Raw genomic sequence first — 22,724 nt, forward strand, 5'->3', positions numbered from 1 at the left:
AGAGAGAATCCCAAACAGGCTCTACCCCATCATTGCATAGCCTGACCTGGGGCTCGATCTCATGTCCTGTGAGATCAACCTGAGCCAAAACCAAGAGTCAGATGCTTAACCAACTGAACCACCCAGGTGCCCCTTAAAAATGGAAGTATTTTTAAACATATATTCACTGATAGTTTAATAGATGATGCTTTACAGAATGTGTTAAAATATATGTCAGTGATTTTAAATGTATGTTTTGTGCAAAAATTATTTATTTCTTAGATGGGCATAGGAAACTCTTGGAAGTCCAAATGCTGGAATGTTTATAAATCACTTGAACTTACAGGAACTCCTCATCATATAACTAATCATTAAAAGGCTTCTATGCTTTATTTGTCTAGTAAAATTTTAAAAAACGTATAATGCTGTTAGCAAATCATGTTAAATCTGAAATACCATGAAGAATAAAAAAAAGCAAAATGTTTCCTTGCTCTTTGGAAACCAGATATACTCCATTATGAATGAATGTGCCTGATTATTTACATTAAGAATAATGTCATTTAAAGAGGAGAGCTTTATTTGACTTGATTGAAACAAAAGGAAAAACTGGACAATTATATCTTAAAAAAAACTTTTCATTTTAAAGAAAAACTCAATATGGTCTAGCTTATGAAATTATCAATAAGTTAAAAGAGATCATATTTATATAAAAATTGTCCTGGCCAGGTATATGATAATGGAGCAGGTATGTCAGATGTATACAAGGGTATACAATCCAATATTTCTCCCCCAAAATAATTATGCCAAATTTGTGCCTTGCTCAGCTCATAATCATAATTTGATATAATTGTACAGCATCTATGAATTCAAATATGATTATCTTTTTCAGTATTGTAGAAAGGATATATTTTGGGAGTTGGTTAATTCAACAAGCAGATGGAATATTCTTGACTATTCTAAATACAAATTAAAATCACATACAGATATGTGATAGGCATTAAGATTAAATGCAATTGAGATATTTTGTATACAAATTAAAGATTTTTATCAAGTATGAAAAGATATAATATCAAATGTCAAAATTATGTTGAACTCAAAAGTATCTTGATACAAATATATTACAGATTTTTACACAACTTATCAGTATGATATTTTGAACAAAGTGGCAAGATATAATAGAACTCTACAATCAGAAAAATCACCATAAATAAAACTGCATGCTTAATAAAAGGCTTGTGCCTTTGCTAACAACAAATGAAAGAAAGTAATTTGACAAGTGTGTTCGTTGAATATAAAATGTAAGCAAGAAATGTGAATATTCACATGAATTTCAAAATTAGACAAAAAGAAAAGAAATTAGAAATGCATGAATCAATGATTGAGGGTATTTATAATTATAGAGAAAGTGCTTATCAAATAGACATTAAGATTATAAATGTGCTAACTTCATATTTGAAATATATATATGAAAAATTAAGGTATCTTCAGAATTTAGAATTTTTAAAACCAGAAAAAAATTATTTTCTATAAATTATATTGATTTACACAAAGCAGCCACTGACTCTGTTCTCAAATATCCTGACAATTTAAGTTCTATCAAAATTTCATGTAGAATAGTTTGTTACAATATCAATAAATTATAAAATTGGGAATTGTATTCGGGTCCTCTAAAATTGATTAGCAATGCTAACCATCATCAGAGCTTTCAGCAAGTAATAATATTTTTGCGAGTGAAGGGTGTTTCTTCAATTGTAATGGCTACCGACTGATCAATAGAACTTCTTTCAAAGTTGGAGTCACTCCTCTCAAACCCTGCCACTGCTTTATCAATGAAGTTTGTGTAATATTCTAAATCTTTTGTTGTCATTTCAACAGTCTTTACAGCATCTTCACCAGGAATAGATTCCATCTCAAGAAACTACTTTTTTGTTCATCCATAAGAACCAACTCCTCAACCATTAGTTTTATCATGAGATTATACCAATTCAGTCACATCTTCAGGCTCTACTTCTAACTCTAGTTCTCTTGCTGTTTCCACTACATCTGCAGTTACTTCTTCCACTGAAGTCTTAAACCCCTCAGTCAGCTGTCAGGGTTGGAATCAACTTCTTCCAAACTCCAGTTCATGTTGATGTTTTGAACTCTTCCTATGAATCATGAATGTTCTTAATGGCATCTAGACTGATGAATTCTTTCCAAAAAGTTTTCAGTTGACTTTGCATAGATGCATCAGAGGAATCCCTATCTATGGCAGCAATAACCTTATGAAATGTATTTCTTAAATAATAAGACTTGAAATTCGAAATTACTCTTTGGTCCATGACTGTAGGATCAATGCTGTGTTAGCAAGCATGAAAAACGTCATTAATCTTATTGTACATCTCCATTAGAGCTCTTGGGTGACTGGGTGTCTTGTCAATGAGCAGTAATATTTTGAAAGGAATCTTTTTTTCCTGAACAGTAGGTTGCAACAGTGGGCTCAAAACATAGATTCATATCTGTAGTAAACAGATATACTGTCATCCAGGCTTGGATTATGCCACAGCTGCCATAAATCTTTAATTTGTAAAATAAAATGCATATCTGTGAAATGCATGTAATAAAATGAATATGTCTGTATTTTGGAATTCCTGAGTCTGTTGAATGCCTGCAACTTCCAGGGGAAGACTTGGTTGGTAAATTGTAATTACTATTGGTTAATTTAAGCATTCAACACAGTAGCAGTTACCCACCCCCCTACCCTCAGCCACATAGCAAGCCGCTGTGCACATGTACCTAGAACAGCTTGCGCAAAGCTTATGAGACCAGAGTGGCCAAAAAAGATACCGCCCTCCAAATATTGAGGAGCTGTGCTGTTATCACTGATCGATACTTCTTATCACAGCATTGCACAGAAGTGGGCACATTGTTGTTAAAACCTCTCCTCATTGTTGCAAGCCCCTCCCCTTATAACTGATGTGACTTCCAGGGGATTTAAAGGTACAGTGCCCTTTTTCCCCCCTTAGTTTTTTGCTTTTTCCCCATTCAGGAGCCTGACATTAAAGATTAGGACATTCAAAAACAATCACATATATGGGTAAAATTAGAAAGTGATTGTACATGCCCAGAGAAAGGCTCAGCATAGACCTAAGAAGACCTTAAGTTTACATCTCATGTTGATCCTGGAACAGAGACAGCCTACAACAATCAAAAGAAACAAAAACAATAGCAAAAACATCAGAGACTGGGAAGGGGGAGAATCTGATTTCCAAAGTTACTACATTATTAGTTTCAAATGTCCATTATACAATAAAAAAAAAAATTACAAGGCATACATAGAAACAGGCAAGTATGGCCCATTCAGAGGGCCCATTCAGAGGAAAAAAGTCAATAGAAACTGGTCCTGAAAAAGACGTAATGGCAGATATCCTAGACAAAGACTTTGAAACAACTATTTTAAAGATGCCCAAAGAACAGAAGGAATGTGGGGAAAGTCAAGGAAACAGTATGTTAACAAAATGTTAGAGTGAAAACCTGAAAAGGTAAAAATACATTCTGGGGCTGAAAAGTTCATTAACTGAAAGTGAAAAGTTCACTAGAGGGATTCAAAAGCAGATCTGAGCAGACAGAAGAAAGAATCAGAAAACTTGGAAGACAGGACATGGAAAGTATTGAGTTTGAGGAACAGAAAGGAAACATATTGAGGAAAAGTGAACAGAGCCTGAGGCAGCTGGTGCCCACCATTATGCAGACAAATATACATATCATGGGAGTTCCAGAGAACATTTGGCAGAAACAAAGAGAGAATATTTGAAGGAATAATGATAAAAAAAACTTCCCAAATTTGATGAAACACATGAATGTAAACATCAGGAAGCACAGTGAATTCCAAGTAAGATAAACTCAAAGAGACCCACACTGAGGACACATTATAATCAAACTCTCAAAGGACAAAGAATCTTGAAAGCAAGAAAAAAGCAAATCATCACATCTAGGGTCACACAAAGATTATCAAAAGATTTCTCATCAGAAACTTTGGAGGCCAAAAGGCTGTGGACCAATGTATTCATAGTGCTAAAAGAAAAAAAATCAGTCGATAATTTTATATCCATTAAAACTATCCTTCAAAAGTGAGATATTCTGACATAAAACCTAAGAGAGTTTGTGGCAACTACATCTGTCCTGCAAGAAATGCTCAAGGGAGTCGTTGTAAGGTGAGATTAAAGGACACTACGTGGTAACTCAAGGATGTGCAGAGAAATAAATATCTAAATAAAGGTAAGTACATGGGGAATTATAAAAACTAATAGTATTGTAACAATACTTTGTAATTGTTTTTTGTTTTCTATGTGAATTAAGAGATAAATTCATTAAAAGAAAAAAAATATTAGTGTATATGCTAGTATTACTGTAACTTTGGTTTCTAACTCCAAATTTGTTTTCTATGTGACTTAAACACATTTAAAATAATTATTAGTTTATGTCTGGGTACACAGTTTATAAAGATGTGATTTTGTTACAACAGCCAAAAAGCATGGGACAAGGGGGGCAGAGAGGGAAATGGAGCTGTAAAGGAGCACAGAGTTTTTGTATGTTATTGAAGTTAAACTGGTATAAAATCAAATTAGAGGGTGACAATCTTAGAATGTTATGTGTAATTCCCATGGTAAGCACATATACACACACACAAATAACTATACACAAAGGAAACGAGAAAGGAATTTATTTATTTTAATTTTTTTTAATTTTTTTTTAAATTTTTTTTTATGTTTATTTTTGACAGAGAGAGACAGAGAGTGAGCAGGGGAGGGGCAGAGAGAGCGGGAGACACAGAATCTGAAACCGGCTCCAGGCTCTGAGCTGTCAGCACAGAGCCCGATGTGGGGCTTGAACTCACAGACCGCGAGATCATGACCTGAGCCAAAGTCGGATGCTCAACCGACTGAGCCACCCAGGCGCCCCTCAATTTTTATTTTTGAGAGACAGAGCAGAGCATGAGTATGGAAGGGGCAGAGAGAGAGGGAGACACAGAATTCAAAGCAGGCTCTAGGCTCTGAGCTGTCAGCACAGAGCCCGATGTGAGGCTCGAACCCATGAACTGTGAGATCATGACCTGGGCCTAAGTTGGACGCCCAACCGACTGAGCCACCCAGGTGCCCTGAGAAAGGAATTTAAACATTTCAGCACAATCAGCTAAACACAAAGTCAGTAGTGGAGGAAATGAGTGCCAAAGCAGTTATAAGGCATACAGAAAGCAAGTAACACAATGACAGTTATACCTCCCTCCTTATCAGTAATTAATTTAAATGTAAATGGATTAAACTGTAATCATAAGACAAATGTTGGCAGAATGGATAATAACACATGACCCAAGAGCATGCAGTCTACAGGAGACTCATATGAGATCTAAAGACAAGTTAAATGAAAGGATAAAAAGGGTATTACATGCAAATAATAACCAAAAGAGAGCACGGGTATCTTTACTAATACCAGACAAAATAGACTAAATGAAAAAAGTTTACAAGAAATAAAGAAGGACATTATGTATTAATAAAAGGTTCAATACAACAAGAACATACAACAATTATAAATATTTATGTACCTAATGACAATTCACCAAAGTATATGTAGCAAAACTAACAGAATTGAAGGGAAGAATTGACTGTTCTACAATAATAGAGTCTTCAATACCCCACTTAAAATAATGGATAGAACAATAAGACGTAAGTAAGGAACTAGAGAACTTAAAAAGCTAACTAGATTTAGCAGACATTTAGAGCTAGATTTAGTTCTGCCCAGAAATAGCAATTAGTCAAGAAAAAGAAAAGGCAACCAAATTGGAGAAAAGGAAGTAAAATTATCCTGTTTATGTAGACCCTGAAGAGTCCACCAAAAAACAAATAACAAAACAAAAACCCTGTTCAAACTAATAAATAGGGGTGCCTTGGTGGCTCAGGCTGAAGGGTAACTTTAGCTCAGGTCATGATTTCATGGCTTGTGATTTCGAGCTCTGCATTGGGCTCAGTGCAGACAGCTCAGAGCCAGGAGCCTGCTTTGGATTCTGTGTCTCCCTCTCTGTGCCTCTCCTGCTTGTGCTGTGTGTCTCTCTCTCAAAAATAAATAAACATTAAAAAAACTAAAAGAAACTAAGCCAAGTAGGAGGATACAAAGTCAACAGACAAAAATCGGTTGCATTTCTATACACTCAAAGTCTGAAAAGGAAATTACCAAAATAATTCTACTTTACAATAGCATCAAAAAGGATGAAATAGTTAGGAATTAACCAAAAGGATGAAAGATTTGTAAAATAAGACTAAAAATCCTTACTGAAAGATATTAAAGAAAACATAAATAAATGGAAACACAACCCATGTTCACAGATTGGAAGACTTAATATTGTTAAAATGTCCATACCACCCAAAGCAATGTACCAATTTATTGCAATCCCTACAAAAGTCCCAAAGACAGTTTTTAACTTTTTCCCATCCTAAAATTTATATGGGACCTCAAATAGCTAAAACAATTTTGAAAAAGAAGAGCAAAACTGGAGGACTTACACGGATTTCAGAACTTACAGCAAAGCTACAGAAATCAAAACAACGTGGTATTGGCATAAAGACAGACACAATAGGCCTCATATATGTAGTCAAATAATTTTTTACAAGGTAGCCATGATCAGTGGGGAAAGGACAGTCTTTTCAATAAATGGTGCTGGTAAAACTGGATATTCACATGCAAAAGAATGAGGTTGGACCCTTACCTAACACCATATACAAGCATTAACTCAAATTGGATCAAGAACCTTAATGTAAGACTGAAAACAATAACATTCTTGGAAGAAAATAGGATAGAAATTTTATGACATTGTATTTGGCAATAATTTCTTAGTTATCACACCAAACCACACAGTCAAGAAAAAAATACACAAATTGGTCTTCCTAAAAATTTTGTACATCAGTACAGTATCCACAGAATAAGAAGGCAACCCACAAAAGACAGGAAATATTTGCCAATCATATGTCTGATCCAGAATATTCAGAGAACTCCTAAAACTTAATGACAAAAAACAACCCAATTAAAAAAATGGGTAAGACTAGAACAGACTTTTCCACAAAGAAGATAGATATATAAATAGAAAAGATATGCAACACTAATTATTAGAGAAACACAAATCAAAGCTATGATGAAATATCAGCTTATACCTGTTAGGATGACTATTATTAAAAACAACACAACAACAACAAAAACAAGTGTTGATGACAATGTAGAGAAAATGGAACCCTTGTGTGCTGTTGATGGGATTGTAAAATGATACAGCCAGTATGGCAATTTCTCAAAAGAAAAAATATGTATGATCTAGCAGTTCCACTTCTGAGTATACTCAAAAGAATTGAAAGCAGAGACTAATTGAATTAGTCTGTATACCAATTTTCGTATAACATTATTCTCAGTAGCTAAAATACGGAAGTAAACCAAGTATCCGTCTATAGATGAATGGGTAGGCAAAATGTGATATATACATACAGCAGAATATTATTCAGCTCTGAAATGGAAACAAATTTTTCAATATGCTACAACATGGATGAGCCTTGAATGCATTATGCTAAATGAACTAAATCAGTCACAAAAAGATAAATACAATATGATTCCCCTTTGTAAAGTACTTAGAATAGTCAAAATTATAAAGATGGAGAATGTAGTGGTGGTTAGGGGCTGCGGGGGAGAGGAGAATGTGGAATTAATGTTTAATAGGTATAGAGTTTTAGTTTTACAAGATAAAGGTATGGGGATGGGTGGTGTTGATGGTTGCACAACAGCATGAATGTATTTAGTATCATTGAACTGTACACTTAGAAGTGTTTATGATGGTAAGTTTTATGTGTATTTTATCACCAAAAAAAAAAAAAAAACGTGTATATAGGGGTATGTGTTTTTTCTTTTACTTCAGGTTCCAGTATGGCTTGGCATAGCACTGATCTCAGCATAGTTACATCACAGCTTTTGAGACCATTATGTGTGCTGATCCAGGAAGTACTATGATTTCTTTTCCTTTATTATATCCTTTCCTTTTACTTTTATGGAGTTAAACAATATATATCTTTACTCATTTGTTTTTCTATACACTTAATGCTGTTTTTTAAAAAATGTGATTTATTTGTCTAATGTTTGGAAGTATTTTTTCCAAATGTTCACACACATCACAAGAAATTGTTGGAGAGTCTGTATATCTCCTTAGATCTCCTTCAGTGTAAACTAGTTGCTCTCTCAGTCTGGTTGCATAGTTTGTTGTATCATAGTTTGTATCATAGTTTGCTTTGCCACTTTGTTATATTGGATGTCCTATTTCCTGAACTCTGAGTTCCTTTTTTTTCCTTTTTGGTTTACTTCCTACTTTGATGAAACATGTTCTGTAACACCTTCCTCAGAAGGGGTGCATCTTTTTTCACTCCTTGCATATTTAAAATTTTATTTACGTAAATGGTAGTAGTTTGGCTGAAGTACATAGAAATCATTTTTCCCGTGTAATTTTGAAAGTATTGTTTTTGATAAGTCTGATGCCATTCTTGCTCCAGTTTCATTGCATTTGGTTATTTTGTTCTTTCTGGAAACTTTAATGATTATCTTTAGTGCTTTGAAATTTCATAATATGTTCGCCAGTCATCCGTTTTCCATTCATTATGGTAGGCATTTGATAAACCTTTGTAATTTGGATGTATATGTTTGGGAAAGTTTTCTTGTATTATTTATTTGGTAAATTTTCACTTTTCTTTGTTCATTCTCTTTCTCTTTTTCTCTCAACTCCTATTGATGTGACACTGATTTCCTACTTTAACTCCTCTAATTGTATGGTATTTTCTTTCTTGCCTTCCATCTTTCTTTTTTATAAGTCTTTTTAAAAACATTTACTGTACTTAACACATTATTTTAGTTGTCATGTATTTATTTTTGAAGAGCTCTTTAATATTTTTTTTCAGTTCTCTTCATAATTTTTGTTCTTGTTTAATGGATGTAATAACATCTGATACTTCTTTGGGGATACTAAATATAAATTATATATTTTTTCTTTTGTTCCCAGCAGTGTCTCTGATGTCTTGTATCTCCTCTCTTTATTCCTTTTCTATTTGTTTTGGGATTTCTGACATTAAAGGGTATCTTCAGTTGTGTGGTGATCCTTGTCTGCTCATACACACTAAAGAGTAAAGCACTACAAAGTTCTTTGAAAACTTGTTTATGAATAGGGACAGGGCTGCCTCATATGGTCATACAGGTTGTGCACTGAAGAACTCCAGGGGGTAATATTTACATACATCCCTTAGTACTTTCAAAAAGTATTGGATTTGCCATATTAGAAATTAAAAATAGCAGTTGTAAAATGTAACTTAAAAACAAAACTAATAAACCTACTATATATTCACATATAGTAACATATAAATAACACTTTTCTGAAAAATAACTATTTTCTGAAACATGAGATATTTAGTTAGAAGACTTGGTATTGTTTTATACTTTTGCATAACTATTTAATGTCTGGTTAAATAGAATAAAGCTAGATTTTCATGTTAATGCATTCAGTCTGTTATGACTTGTTATTGTGGATGAAATATATGAGGAATGTCCAGCCCTAGCCAGTACTTCAATAATCTTTTAAAATAATTGTGATTTTTTTTTGATACTCATCAAAAGTAGACAAGTAGTATTGCATTGAATATGTAAACTGCTTTGGGTAGTATTGACATTTCAACAATATTTGTTCTTCTATCCAGAAGCATGGAATATTTTTCCAAATTTTTGTGTCTTCTTCAATTTCTTTCATAAGCTTTCTGTAGCTTTCAGTGTATAGATTTATCTTTGTTAGATTTAGGTATTTATCCAAGGATGCAGGTATGCTGTTTTGAAGGGGGCACATGTACCCCAATGTTTATAGTAGCACTATCAACAATAGCCAAAATATGGAAAGAGCCCAAATGTCCATCGATGGATGAATGGATAAAGATGTGAGATATATATATATATATATATATATATATATATATATATATACATATATGTATATATATATATACACACATATATATATATATACACATACACACATACATACATACATACATACAGTGAGTATTACTCAGCAATCAAAAAGAACGAAATTTTGCCATTTGCAACTACATGGATGGAACTAGAGGGTATTATGCTAAGTGAAATCAGCAGAGAAAGACAAATATCATATGACTTCACTCATATGAGGACTTTAAGATACAAAACAGTTGAACATAAGGGAAGGGAAGCAAAAATAGTATAAAAAAAGGAGGGGGACAAAATATAAGAGACTCTTAAATATGGAGAACAAACAGAGGATTGCTGGAGGGGGGATGGGCTAAATGGGTAAGGTGCAATAAGAAATCTCCTGAAATTATCGTTGCACTTAATGCTAACTAACTTGGATGTAAATTAAAAAATAAATACATTTTGGGGTTCCTGGGTGGCTCAGTCGGTTGAGCATCCGACTTCGGCTCAGGTCATGATCTCACGGTTTGTGAGTTCGAGCCCCTAATCGGGCTCTGTGTTGACAGCTCAGAGCCTGGAGCCTGCTTCAGATTCTGTGTCTCGCTCTCTCTCTGCCCCTCCCCTGCTCATGCTCTCTCTTTCTCTCAAAAATAAATAAAACATTTTTTAATTGAAAATTAATTAATTTTAAAGAAGTAGACAAGTGGAAGTTTTCTTAAAGGTTTTTTGCAGTGCAGGATTTGATTTCATATCACTGAACTATTTTATGCTTTGTTGCATTAAAATCTATTGGTCTGTCTTACACTTTGATTGAATCATTCATAAATGATTTTATAGCATCATAGATTAGTCATTTGGAAATAACGGTTCACTGTGTTACATAGATCTTGCAAGTGTTGACATGTTTTATGTCTAATTCCAAGTAAGCACATTCATTATTAGCCATTAATCTAATCAATGGTGAATGCAAGTTTTCCTAATATTTAATTTTTGTTTAATTTTATTATGGCAATAAACACTGTCAGTTGTTTCTTTGATATGACAGGCTTACTTTGTCAATTTTAAGAAAATATCTCCTAAATAACCAAGTTTCAATATTCAGTTTGACAGTCATCCTTTAAAATAAAAATGATATTCTATGAAAAAAATATGCCTAAATTCAACTTGCAACTCAGTCTTAGACCCAAGTGTTTTCAGTATACAATAGCAGTGCTTTATGCATTCTTCTGTTTTATCACATAGAATATTCAAAAGACATGAACTCAGAGATTGATATTTAATAAAGTGAGTGTTGCTGCTGGTGTTTGCCAGTGAAGAATTATTTAGTGACTTCTAGTGTAGTTTTGGGTTGATGCCACTACCTTGATTGATGTTGAGATGCCAGCATATTACTCACTACTGCTTTTGTACCAAGAGTTTTAACTTCACCTGCCTCCTGAAAGTGTCTTGGAGGCCCAAGGTATCTGTGAAACACACTTGGAGAACTGTTGACATGTATTATAATATGAAGGTTAGTTAATTCTTCTGGATTAGTGGTCTATACAATCTGCATAGTCTGTATGGGAATTGTTCAGACTTCCCATAGGAAAATCAGATGCTGATGAACTAATTCTTTGGTGAGGAAGATGCTTTCAAAGTAATTATAGGAAACCTTGTCTGTCTTGAATCTAATAATTTTCTCCAAAGAAGAATCTTCTAGATTCCAGATGTTGGTAGTAGAGTGAAGAGTGATCCCTCCAGCTGCTAGCATTTTGGGAGCTAGTCAGGGAGAACTGTAGGGACCTTTATTCAGTTTATGGAATTTGACTACATTTTTCTGTTTTCTCCCAGTACCTCATGGCTGCCCTTTGCCATTCCTGGTGTTCACAAGTCTAGATTCTCTTTAGTTCATAAAGTTAACCTTTAGCCTCTGTGGTAGAGGAAAGAGTAGGTATCTGTTATATGAGTTGGGGAAAGAGCATTTAGATTTCTCAGCAGTCCTTGTGCTTCATTTTTATTTTTTATGTACTGGATATTATACCGAATGACTCCAAATACCAGATTGCTTAAGTTCCCTGGACAAATTGATTCTCTTCTCCTTGCACTCATTTACTCAGATATTTAGTTGTAACTTCCTCCATGCTGCAAAGTTAACTTGTACTCTTACAGTCACTTTCCATCTAAAAATTTGTTGAAATCTCATTGACGATTAGTATGGTTTGGTGTTTTTGTGGTCTTTATGAATGAAAATATTTCATATCTTTGCCTCAATTTAGCAGGGTTTTAGGAGAGTAAAAAAAATAAATGTATGTGATTAATACACCCTTATCAATTTCAATAGTCAATCACTATAGTAGTTAAGGACTAGACCTAGATTTGAATCTTTACCATTTATTGTGGTTATTGCCTAGGGTTCTCTATTTAACCTACATAATCGTATTTCTTATTATAAAAATGGAATTGAGAATGTCTAACATGAAGATTAAATGAGATAATGAATGCAAAGCTCTTAACATACTACCTCATGCATCATATGTGGTCAATAATCAGTAATTGTTATGAACTGTTGGTCTGGTCTCTGGCTTACTGAAATTTTATTGCATTCTTTTCTCCCTGTAAAACATTTCAAGTAAGCAAAATATTTAATCTATCATCTCATATTATATGAAGGATTAACATGACTCCAAAATGAAATTATAATTTCAGAAATGTTTTATATAAATGTTTGTATTTAATATATTTGTATAAAATTACTATGGATGCAACTTGTTTTCAAATTCAAGTTGTGTTTCTACTCAAGTGATTGTAACTAGAGTCCACATTTTAAACAGTCTAAGAAAAACGGGTATTGTTATAACTGGGTAATTGCTTCATGACCTTGATTTGGAAACTTGGTATACTGAAATTCTGATAGGTTTTTTTTTTTTAACAATTTTTTAAAGCCTGCTTTTGAGAATTATTCTAGTACATACTTTAGATTAAGAAATTGTTTTTCTATTTCTTTGGTATGTTAGGTTGAACATTTATGTTCCTTTAATCCAGAAAGTTTAGTATCATTAAAGTAGTTTAATTTAAGCCTAACTGTGAATATAAAAGAAACATTCTTAATCATTTCAGGAAATTACAAGAACTAATATGGCTGAAGGAGAAACAGAAATATCAAATTCTGAAAGGTAAATATAAGGAAAAACTGACTCTCTTGAAATTCAAGTATATAAAAAGCTTGATACTTGAACTGCATTATTTTAGTTAATTGATATTTCAGTTATTTTGTTTAGTTTTTTTTTAAGCTTATTTATTTATTTTGAGAAAGAGAGTGAGGGAGAGCTCACAAATGGGGGAGGGGCAGAGAGAGAGGGAGAGAGAGGATCCCAAGCAGGCTCCGCACTGCCAGTAGAGAGCCCTCTGTGGAGCTCAAACCCATGAAACCATGAGATTGTGACCTAAGCCAAAACCAAGAGCTGGCGTTTCAATGACTCAGCCACCCAGGTACCCTGTTATTTTAGTTTTAATTAAAATAAAATTTTGAAATTTTAATACAACAAAAACATACTGTATATCCTTAGTTTTAAAATCATTTTTTAAGTTTTGACATCTTTTAAACATCTTTTAAACACCTTACAGTTGTTAAATTTTAAAAAGTACTTATTAGTAAATAAAATGTTAACAGATTTTAATTGCTCCTATCAAATGAAAACAGTTATAAGATACTACAAGTTACAAGACAGATGGGGACAATTTTTGCAAACAGATCATCTTAAAATCTTTTCTTCCTATTTTCAAAAGCTATAAAACTTTTGGCGGGAACTCATAAAAGTTTCAAACTTCAGGAATTGGCTTTAAAAAATGTAATTCTCTGATCAACACTAAAGAGCCCAAAACATTTTAGAAGCTTTCTTAACAAAAGAGAATCTAACATTCAAATTAGAACTTAATTCCAGATAAAGATAATTTTATTTTATCTTTCAAGTTAAGTAATTTCCCCATGGCTATGTTTATGCTGTGTATTTTATATACAGCTATACAGCTTAAGGTGTAGGGCGCTAGTTAACCAAATAAGAGTGATTCATCTATTGCCCCTGAGAAGAAAATTATGGAATAAGGCCTTATGAAGGTGTTTCTTAGACTTTGCTAGAAAAATTATTTAGCCCTTTCTTCACCTAGAATTTGGGGACAGGGGCAATGGTTAACAAAATTTCAACAAAGGAGTTAGAAAAAACAAACTAGTCACCTCTCTATAATGTTTTCTATAAATTGTAGTTAGTCCAATAAGATCTGAATAAAAATAAAAATTATATAAATTTAAATGCGGAAAGTAAACTAATTGTTTGCAGATGGCATAATTGACCTATAAGATCCAAGAAAATGAGCTAAGAATGAAATTAATGAGAGTATAAATTAAGGTAGTTTGTTATAAAAATCTGAATCTTTCAATATACCAATAATGTGATTATAAAATATAATATTCTTCACAAGAGGAGCAAAAAATGAGAACTGTGCAGGATCTAAATGAAGAAATGCAAACTTACTGTGATAGAAAATAACTAATTAATAACTACTGCATAATAGGCCATTTTCCAAATTAATTTATAGTTTTAATAATGAGTAGTTAGTTAAAAATCCTAATGGGATTTGGTTTGGAAACGAACAATGTTTAAAGGAAGATTCATATGTTCTATTTACTACCATAATTGTTTATTTAAATTATTGTTCTTTTGTTGGTATTAGGTTGTTTCTGTATTCACTATTTAGACATTGTTTTTATGAGTGTCTTTGTACAAATATCTTTTCCATTTTTAAACTATTAAACTTAGGAAGAAAAGTAGTAGAATGTAGGTGATTTACTCTATTAAATAATAAAGGACAGTTGCTGGGATGAGCACTGGGTGTTATACACTTGTTGGGATGAATCACTGGAATCTACTCCTGAAATCATCTAATATTTTATGATTCACTACATAGTTTGTGTTAACATGCCAGGGTAAGTGTGAAACACACACACTTATACACACATAAACGTTTATATATACAAACAAACATATTTATGTATGCATGTTGTATATATTTACATATATTTTTTCAGGCATATGTTTGTTTTTTTTAATTCAGCTATTAAATATTAGGGAAATATTTATGAATGCTTATTTAATTTTGCATAGGGAAAGACACTGTAATTAAGAGGATATAGAAATCATTTAAAAAGTAGTTTTTTTCCGGTGCTCCTGGGTGGCTCAGTCGGTTAAGCGTCCAACTTCTGCTCAGGTCATGATCTCATGGCTTGTGGGCTCAAGCCCAACTTGGGGCTCTGTGCTGACAGCTCAGAGCCTAGAGCTGCTTCAGATTCTGTGTCTCCCTCTCTCTCTACCCCTCCCCCACTCATGCTCTTTCTCTGTCTCTGTCTCTCTCTCTCTCAAAAATAAACGTTAAAAAAAGTTTTTTTCCAAATATGTTCACTTCTTCTTTAAAGTTACAAATTAATAAGAATGCTTAAATTTCAACCTAGATAGGCAAGAGTGTGAACAGTTGAAAGTGATGATTATCAGGACTAAAACCAGTTTTGATAGATTCCCCAGGTCTCCTTTTAAGATGTGACTCTGGAGTTTCTCAGTCTCATGCCTAAGAAACTGGCCACCTCCTAAAGTGTACATGGCAAGGACTGGGGATTTGGGTTATTTTGTTTGTTTGTTTTCTGTTTTGGCAAATGTGCTTTGATCTTTTTTTTTTTTAAGAGCATGTCTTTATTTTGATAGTGTTCAAATACAATGTGTTATAAAGGAATAGATAATAAATGGCTTTATTTTTTCAGTAAACAAGATAAAACTTCTTCAGAGGAAGAAAAAAATGAATGTGTTACAAATTCATTTGAAGGCTCATTAGCAACAAAAAATGAAGAAAGCATAACAGTGTCAAATAAGGAAAATGATACCTGTCTTGAAGATCAGAAAACTGGCTTAAAGAATATCTTCAGCCATGATTCAAATATTGATGCAGATAAAGTAGAAAAGGAAAAACAAATAGAGCACGTTTGTCAGAAAATGGAGTTGAAGATGTGCCAAAGTTCAGGAAACATAATTTCTTGTGATCAGAATGAAGATTCCAACTCCAGTGAAGCTAAGTTTTCTTCAAAGAATGTTAAGGATTTGCGGTTAACATCTGGTGATGTTAGCATTGATCAATTTTTGAGAAAAAGAGATGAACCTGAATCTATTAGTTCTGATGTTAGTGAGCAAGGCAGTATTCATTTAGAACCTTTGACTCCATCAGAGGTACTTGAGTATGAAGCCACAGAGATTCTTCAGAAAGGTAGTGGTGATCCTTCAGCCAAGACTGATGACGTAGTATCTGATCAAACTGGCAGTGTTCCTGGAGAAAATAGCCCTAGCACAACAGAGACAACAGTAGACCTGGCAGATGAAAAAGAAAGAAGTTGAAATTTATTAGTCATTCTAAGTTTAGTGTACCAACGGTAATAACATTTGGAACAGTGCTATCAGGTGAACTCAGTGGTGCTGTTCTGTAGAGTTCAGAAATAGAAAAATGTGAGGGAGGTCATTCATCTACACTTTACCTGTATGTTCAATCCAGGTTATTAAAGAAATCAATTCACCCATAATAGCATGATTTGTATGGATTTCCAAAAAGCCTTTAAAACTATTATGGATTTTAATGAAAGCTAAGTTTGCAATGGAAAAGTCTCATTTAACAGTTTTTGAAGAGAAGTTGGTGGCCAGTATGAATTGATTTTTAGAATATTAATTATAATGATAAAGCTTTTGAAACTTCCATCAGTCCTAAGCTAAAAGTTCTTAGTACCTATATATTCTTTTCAGGTTACTTAAAGGAAGAGATTTGGAAACCACATACCTTTTGGGAGTAATTGATTTAAAGTAATGGCTGATAGGCATTGTTAATGAAGGCTTCATTTCGAGTATGATGCTGGTAAAGGGGCATGCTTAGAGTGCTAAGTTAATTGATCTAATGAGAATTTGGATGAACGTAAAGTTAATTTTGGATTTAATATAACATTCCAGACTGTCACAAGCATGTAAACAGAGTATTTGAATCTGTGTACCTCCCTACAAGTGTGAGCCTGCAAGGCTGTAAGCTTACCTTAATTAAACTTTCAGTGAAAGTGACATTATTAATATGTAAATTTATATTTGTGCTTTTTGTCAGTGTGTAAGCTGTGCAGAAATCCCTTGATGTGCTAGTTGTATAAAATAGAAACCCATTGTTGAAACTCCTGTAGCTATTATGCTTTTAATATTGTTTTAATGATCTTTAGAAATAGACCCATAAAAATGGTCTGGACACCAAACCAAAGTATGGTATAATGTAGATATTGTAAAGCAGTAAACTGAAAACATGTCCTGGCTCATGCCATGTTTAAGTGACTTTTTCTTTAATTGTAAAATAGAAACTTCAAATGGGACCTAAAGCAGTGATGTAAAAAATTGGTTTGGGACATTTAGTCTAATTTATCCATATCCTATTTTATCCATAAAATGGCTGCTAAATAGATTTTTCAGTTGTTTTTTTATCATCTAGAAAATAGTAGATATAGAAATAAATAATATGGATAAAGTAGTTTGCTTTAAAGTACTTAAAATTTTATTTAAAATGCTACATTTTTACTTCTTAAAATGTGCTTTGAATTCTTAAATTTTGTTTCATTGAATGTTAAATGTTTTACATGGCTATTAAAATTCTGCTGTATATAGTAGTTTTTGAGTAAATATTTGCAATAAAAATCTGTCCCTGAATAATTTTATTTTTCAGAAACCTGCTTGAGTTGGATTACCTTTGGCGCCTTTAGAAATTGTATACTTGTTCAAGGAAATTTCATGTTGAAGTTAGTGGTAGGATTTCATTCTGTATTCTTTAATTGATGCATGATTTATTTTAAATTAGGACTTAAAGTACAGGGGAAAATACTGTTAATATTTACAGAGAATATATCTGCTTTAAAAATTCTTTTATTGCAAGAGAAATATAATTTACTATTCTAGTTTTCTATCTGCCCAGCAAAGTAAAAAGAGTAAACAGGCAAAATATATTACTGACTTACTTTCTTGAAAAGTTTTTTTTTTGAGGGGGTCACATATTTTCATCTTCCCTGCTACCAAGAAAAGATAGGGAGAGAGGGACTTTTTAGCTGTTACCCTTCACCTTGTTGAAACATAAAACTATAGCAGACAAGATTTTTGGAGTAATTTAAACCTTAGAAATGAAGGAGTAGAAGAAAGTCTATGTAAAGACTATTTTCTGAATCTTATTCAATTAATCGGCTGGCAGATCACCTAATGTACAAAACCCTAGATCACTGTTCCAAAATAAGTCTCTAATGACACTGTTATCCCTTTGAGCTTTGGGTAGTTCCTTCTTCTGTGGCTATATACCTTTAGAGTAGTTGTGTTCAACATAGCTAATCAGTGAACTGTTTATGCCTATCCGTTAGGAGAAGAGGAAACTGTACCAAACTCTAAGGAAAGTCTGGCAATGAAAACAAAAGTGTAGTTGAAATAAGCATCGTATTTGGTAACATAATTGGTTTATGTTCTCATACCATCTCCTTATTTCCATTGAGGAACAAACAGTTCAGGTGCACAGACCAAGCCTTTGAGTAGCAGTGCTTTAGAACAGCGGACAGCAAACTTCTGTGTAGGGCCAGATAGTAAATAATTGTGGACCATACGGTCACAATTATTCTCAACTCTTCCTTGTAGCTTGAAAGCAGCTGTAGATGTAATGTAAATAATAGCCTGTTTGTGTTCCAATAAAACTTTATTTACAAAACAAGAATGTTTGGCCCATGGATTGTGGTTTGCCTTTGCCTGCTTTAGAGTGCTTAGACTGACTTAATCTGACACTGAAAGCCAGTGATGCACTCTAGTGACTGTTTGCCTAGGAACTACCCACCAAGGTGCCTTAGTGTATAATAGTTCCCTGTTACCTGACAATAAACTTAGGATTGATTTTAAGTGCAGTTCAGTGACACTAAGAAGCATTATATTCATTTTGTGGATATACTTTTAATTTACATTGAAAATCTGAGTGCCATATTTATTTGTATTCTTTCTTTCCCATTGTGTCTCTCCAATAGGGAGGAAATTGGAATTTTTTTCATCCATGAATTTTTTTAAGAACTATTCTAAACATTTTAAAAAGGAACTGATAATATACAAGTCACTTTGTTTTAGCTGTAAGTAAAAAGATGAGGAAACCAAATATCTAGGCAATTATTGGCCTAAGGTTAAAAAGCTAAGATTTGAATGAAATTTGATCTTGATTCTGAAACAGAATCTGAAGCAGGCTTCAAGCTCTGAGGTGTCAGCGCAGAGCCTGACTCAGGGCTCGAACTCCCGAACCATGAGATCATGACCTGAGCCAAAGTTGGATGCTTAACCAACTGAGCCACTAAAGATATACTTTATATAATAATTATATAAATTTAACATCATTAAATTTTTGTAGGCTTCTGTAATGTCATTTTTTACTTCATGGTTGACACGATCATTTTTGTTCCATCAAAATCATTACTCCAAAACCACTCACTTGTACTGACTTCAATGAAATAGTACTTTTGTATGTATGTAGACACTAGAGAAGAAGTGCAAATATTTCATTTTTACTAGATTACCTTAACAATAAGACTTGTTTTTTCAGTTAAGAAATGAAACATTTAACTTACCTATTTCTAAGTATTAAAAGAGAGAAAGTTATTTTTAAATTATTTTTTCAAATGAGACACATGTGCAGATCCATGTAGACAAAAAAATAGTATTAGATTTTTCAAAGTTATGGCAATGTTTAATTTTTACCCCAAAAGCTATAAATTAAAAGATACTTGTAAGGAATTAAACACATCTTTAGCAACAAATGTAACTTTGTAGAGGAATGAGATATCCTGAGAAATCACTTTTACAGTTATGTATAAATTGCATGTTAAAAATATTAGAAAACCAGTTTCATTATTTAAATGAATATACTAAGCATAATTTAGTCTTCTTTGATGACACAGTGTATCACCATGAAGATTATTGAGCTAAGCTGTAAATGAAGCCATAGCTATAGATGTTAATGGCCTGAATACCTGCTGATCACAGAAGTTACCTTGGATTTTGGTTTCTAGAAAATATCGCAGATACATCTGGGGTCATTTGGCTTTTCAAAAACAGAACAGAAAAATTAACTGTATCACTCACCCAATCCAACCTCTTTTTAAAAATGACTAAAACCCTTTAAATCTTAAAGTATAACTTGCCATTGGTGGGGAATTTGGGAGAATTTAGACTATAATTTTAAATCTTTTAAATATTTCAAGTCTTCATCCACTGCCTTAAAAACATGACTTTAATTGTTCTGTATCAGGGGCTAGCAGACAGTGACCCACAGTTGGCCACCTGTTTTTATAAACAAAATTGTATTAGAAAATACCCATATCATTTGTTTATATATTGTCTGTTGTAGTTTTTGCACTGCAATAGCACAACTGTACCGGACAGAGACCATTTGGCTCACAGGCCCAAAGCTTAAATCTGGCACTTTAAGAAAACGTTTGCTAGCACCTGCTCTATATTTTTATGTAAGTATATCATAATTTTATAACTATTTTATTGTCACTATTATAAACACTACAGGGAAGCTCTCACTTCATAAATTTTGGTCTTTATTTGTTATTACCTGTAGGAAGCCTAAGTGCAATACTAGATTGAAGAATATTTAGTTTTTAAGTAGCCAAATACCAATACTTAACTTTAATTATCTTCCCATGATGCTTGTGGAAAGCTTCTTGTTCCAGTATGAACTCCTAGAGTTAAGAGTTTACTTACCTAGATTTTATTTTGACTCTTCAAACAAATTACCTTTTTTAACCTATTGTGACTTTAATTTATGCTATTCACCAAATATTTCCAGTGTGTGGTAAGATGACTGTTACCTAGCCAGTGAGTTGTGAGTGAAAAGTTATTTCAATTTGGATCATTTAAGTGTTGATACGAGACTCTTTAGAACTTTCTTTTCTCTCTGACATGGTGATGATGATTGCTGCATCAGGCTGGGTTCCTGAGGGACTGTAAACCTAGCCTCCCTGTTTAGATGGACATATAGCGTGAGGGAGAAATAACCATTTTTGTTTTAAGTTAATACAGTTAGGGAATACCTCATTTGATACAGGATTAGTCCTGAAAGTGGAGTGCTGCCATAAAAAGAAGCAAAATTGAACTAAATTAAACTATATTGCATTGGCTTAGGTGACAGGTGGTAAAGCTACATGGGGTGATCCACATTTGCTGTGGTGAAACGTTTGGTAAACTTGCCTGCAATACTTGGAAGAAAAATAATATAGTGAAGTTTTGTCTCTATTGGAAGAGTTTGGATAACAATTTTGTTTATTAGTTGCATTTGACAGTTGCATTTTAAGAAAGACATGAACCCAGATGAGAAATGGTAAGATGTCCATTGGAAACAAAATAAGAAAAGTCCAGAAATCCAGGCACTTGAAAAGCTGGGAAAGACAGAACTTCTCGTCCCCAATCAGTTGAACAAGAAAGCCTTTAAGTAACAAAGCTAAATTAATTCAAGAATATGGCCATCATACTAATTGTTTTAAATGTCTAATTTGGTTAAGGAGATCCTGCCTCCAAAGTGTTTCTATGTAGGAATTCTCTCACAGCATTTCTTGGGAAATTTATGTATTTTTCTGAATCTCATGACCCATCATTCAGGAAATTAGTGAAACAGGAAGAAGAATTGCAACTAAGCAAGAATTAAAGCTTAGTAATGAATTTAGAGCCATTATTGGACTGAAGGAATCCACTGAAGTCAAGCACAAAAGCAAGAATGGGGAATGCTGATATAGAGTCCAAGAATAAGTTCAACATTTCCAGGAATCAGAACAGGAGGACATGGAAGAGAAGTTGTCACAACCTGATCATTCAGTCTTACTTGTAGCTATTGCCATGTTATGAGTGTATGTCTATGTTCCTGTCTGCTACTAACGGTGAGTCATTCTTATAAGTAAAATAAATATGAATAGGATTATATATAGAGAGTATACTTTATGCAAATCCCATCACTGGTGTTCTAAGAAATAACACACGGAAGCAAATTAATTCCTTACATTGTCAGTTTTGACCTGTGATTCTGTGTCCTGTCCCTTCACGGGACATCCAAATGTAACATTCAAATACTACCAAATAAACTTGTCAGCATTTCTAAGTTTGTATGATTATTTGCCAAAGGCTGCTGTTCTTTGCAAATACTTTAACTAGAAATGCAAAGGAAAGAAGTAAATGTTTTGGCACATAATGAAATGAAGTTAGAAACTGATCTAAACTCTAAATTAGAAAAAGCAGTATCAATTTCAACAGCAAGACCAAAATCAGGGAAAGCCGACAAAATATTTTCATCATTAAAAAGGAAAAGAACTTTTATAAATCAACATGTAACCAAATGCCAGCTTATAGATGTTTTTGGACAATTCTTAGCAATTCAACTAATAGAAATGTGAATATGAAAGATAAGTTTCTATGTCTGAAATGTTTGTAACAAAATAAAGATAAAAACTATCAGGTCAATTAATGCATTGTGTGCTTTTAAGTTTCATTTTAAGATAAACTTATAACAAGTATTTGTAGTACTTACAGTTTAAAATGATTTTAATTTGGCGTCTATGCTAATATTTCCTTCATTTAATGTTTTCTGTTGTCAAATGTCTATGTCAGGCAAAGAGAGTGGTATTGAAATATGTAATATTGTCACAGTACATTGGTTCGTATTAA

At 33.1% G+C, this 22,724-nt stretch overlaps 1 protein-coding gene across 15 annotated transcripts in view; it reads left to right on the plus strand.

The window, feature by feature from the left end:
* Positions 1-22,520, plus strand: part of ZNF280D (zinc finger protein 280D) — a 327,277-nt gene extending 304,757 nt beyond the window's left edge. For 10 of the 15 annotated variants that reach the window (XM_045059258.1, XM_011282887.4, XM_045059257.1 and 7 more), the window contains 3 exons: positions 13,060-13,115; positions 15,749-20,527; positions 21,669-22,520. In XM_045059258.1, coding sequence (XP_044915193.1) covers positions 13,060-13,115; positions 15,749-16,373 — 681 coding nt within the window. In that variant the 3' untranslated portion in view covers positions 16,374-20,527; positions 21,669-22,520. Of the gene's footprint in view, positions 1-1,854; positions 2,599-7,906; positions 7,986-13,059; positions 13,116-15,748; positions 20,528-21,668 lie in introns of those variants that run through there. The other 5 variants (XM_045059254.1, XM_045059255.1, XM_045059265.1 and 2 more) reach the window with 5 other exon arrangements.
* The last annotated feature ends 204 nt before the right edge of the window (positions 22,521-22,724 follow it).

This window comes from Felis catus, chromosome B3 (assembly GCF_018350175.1).
Source record: "Felis catus isolate Fca126 chromosome B3, F.catus_Fca126_mat1.0, whole genome shotgun sequence".
NCBI lineage: Eukaryota > Metazoa > Chordata > Mammalia > Carnivora > Felidae > Felis > Felis catus.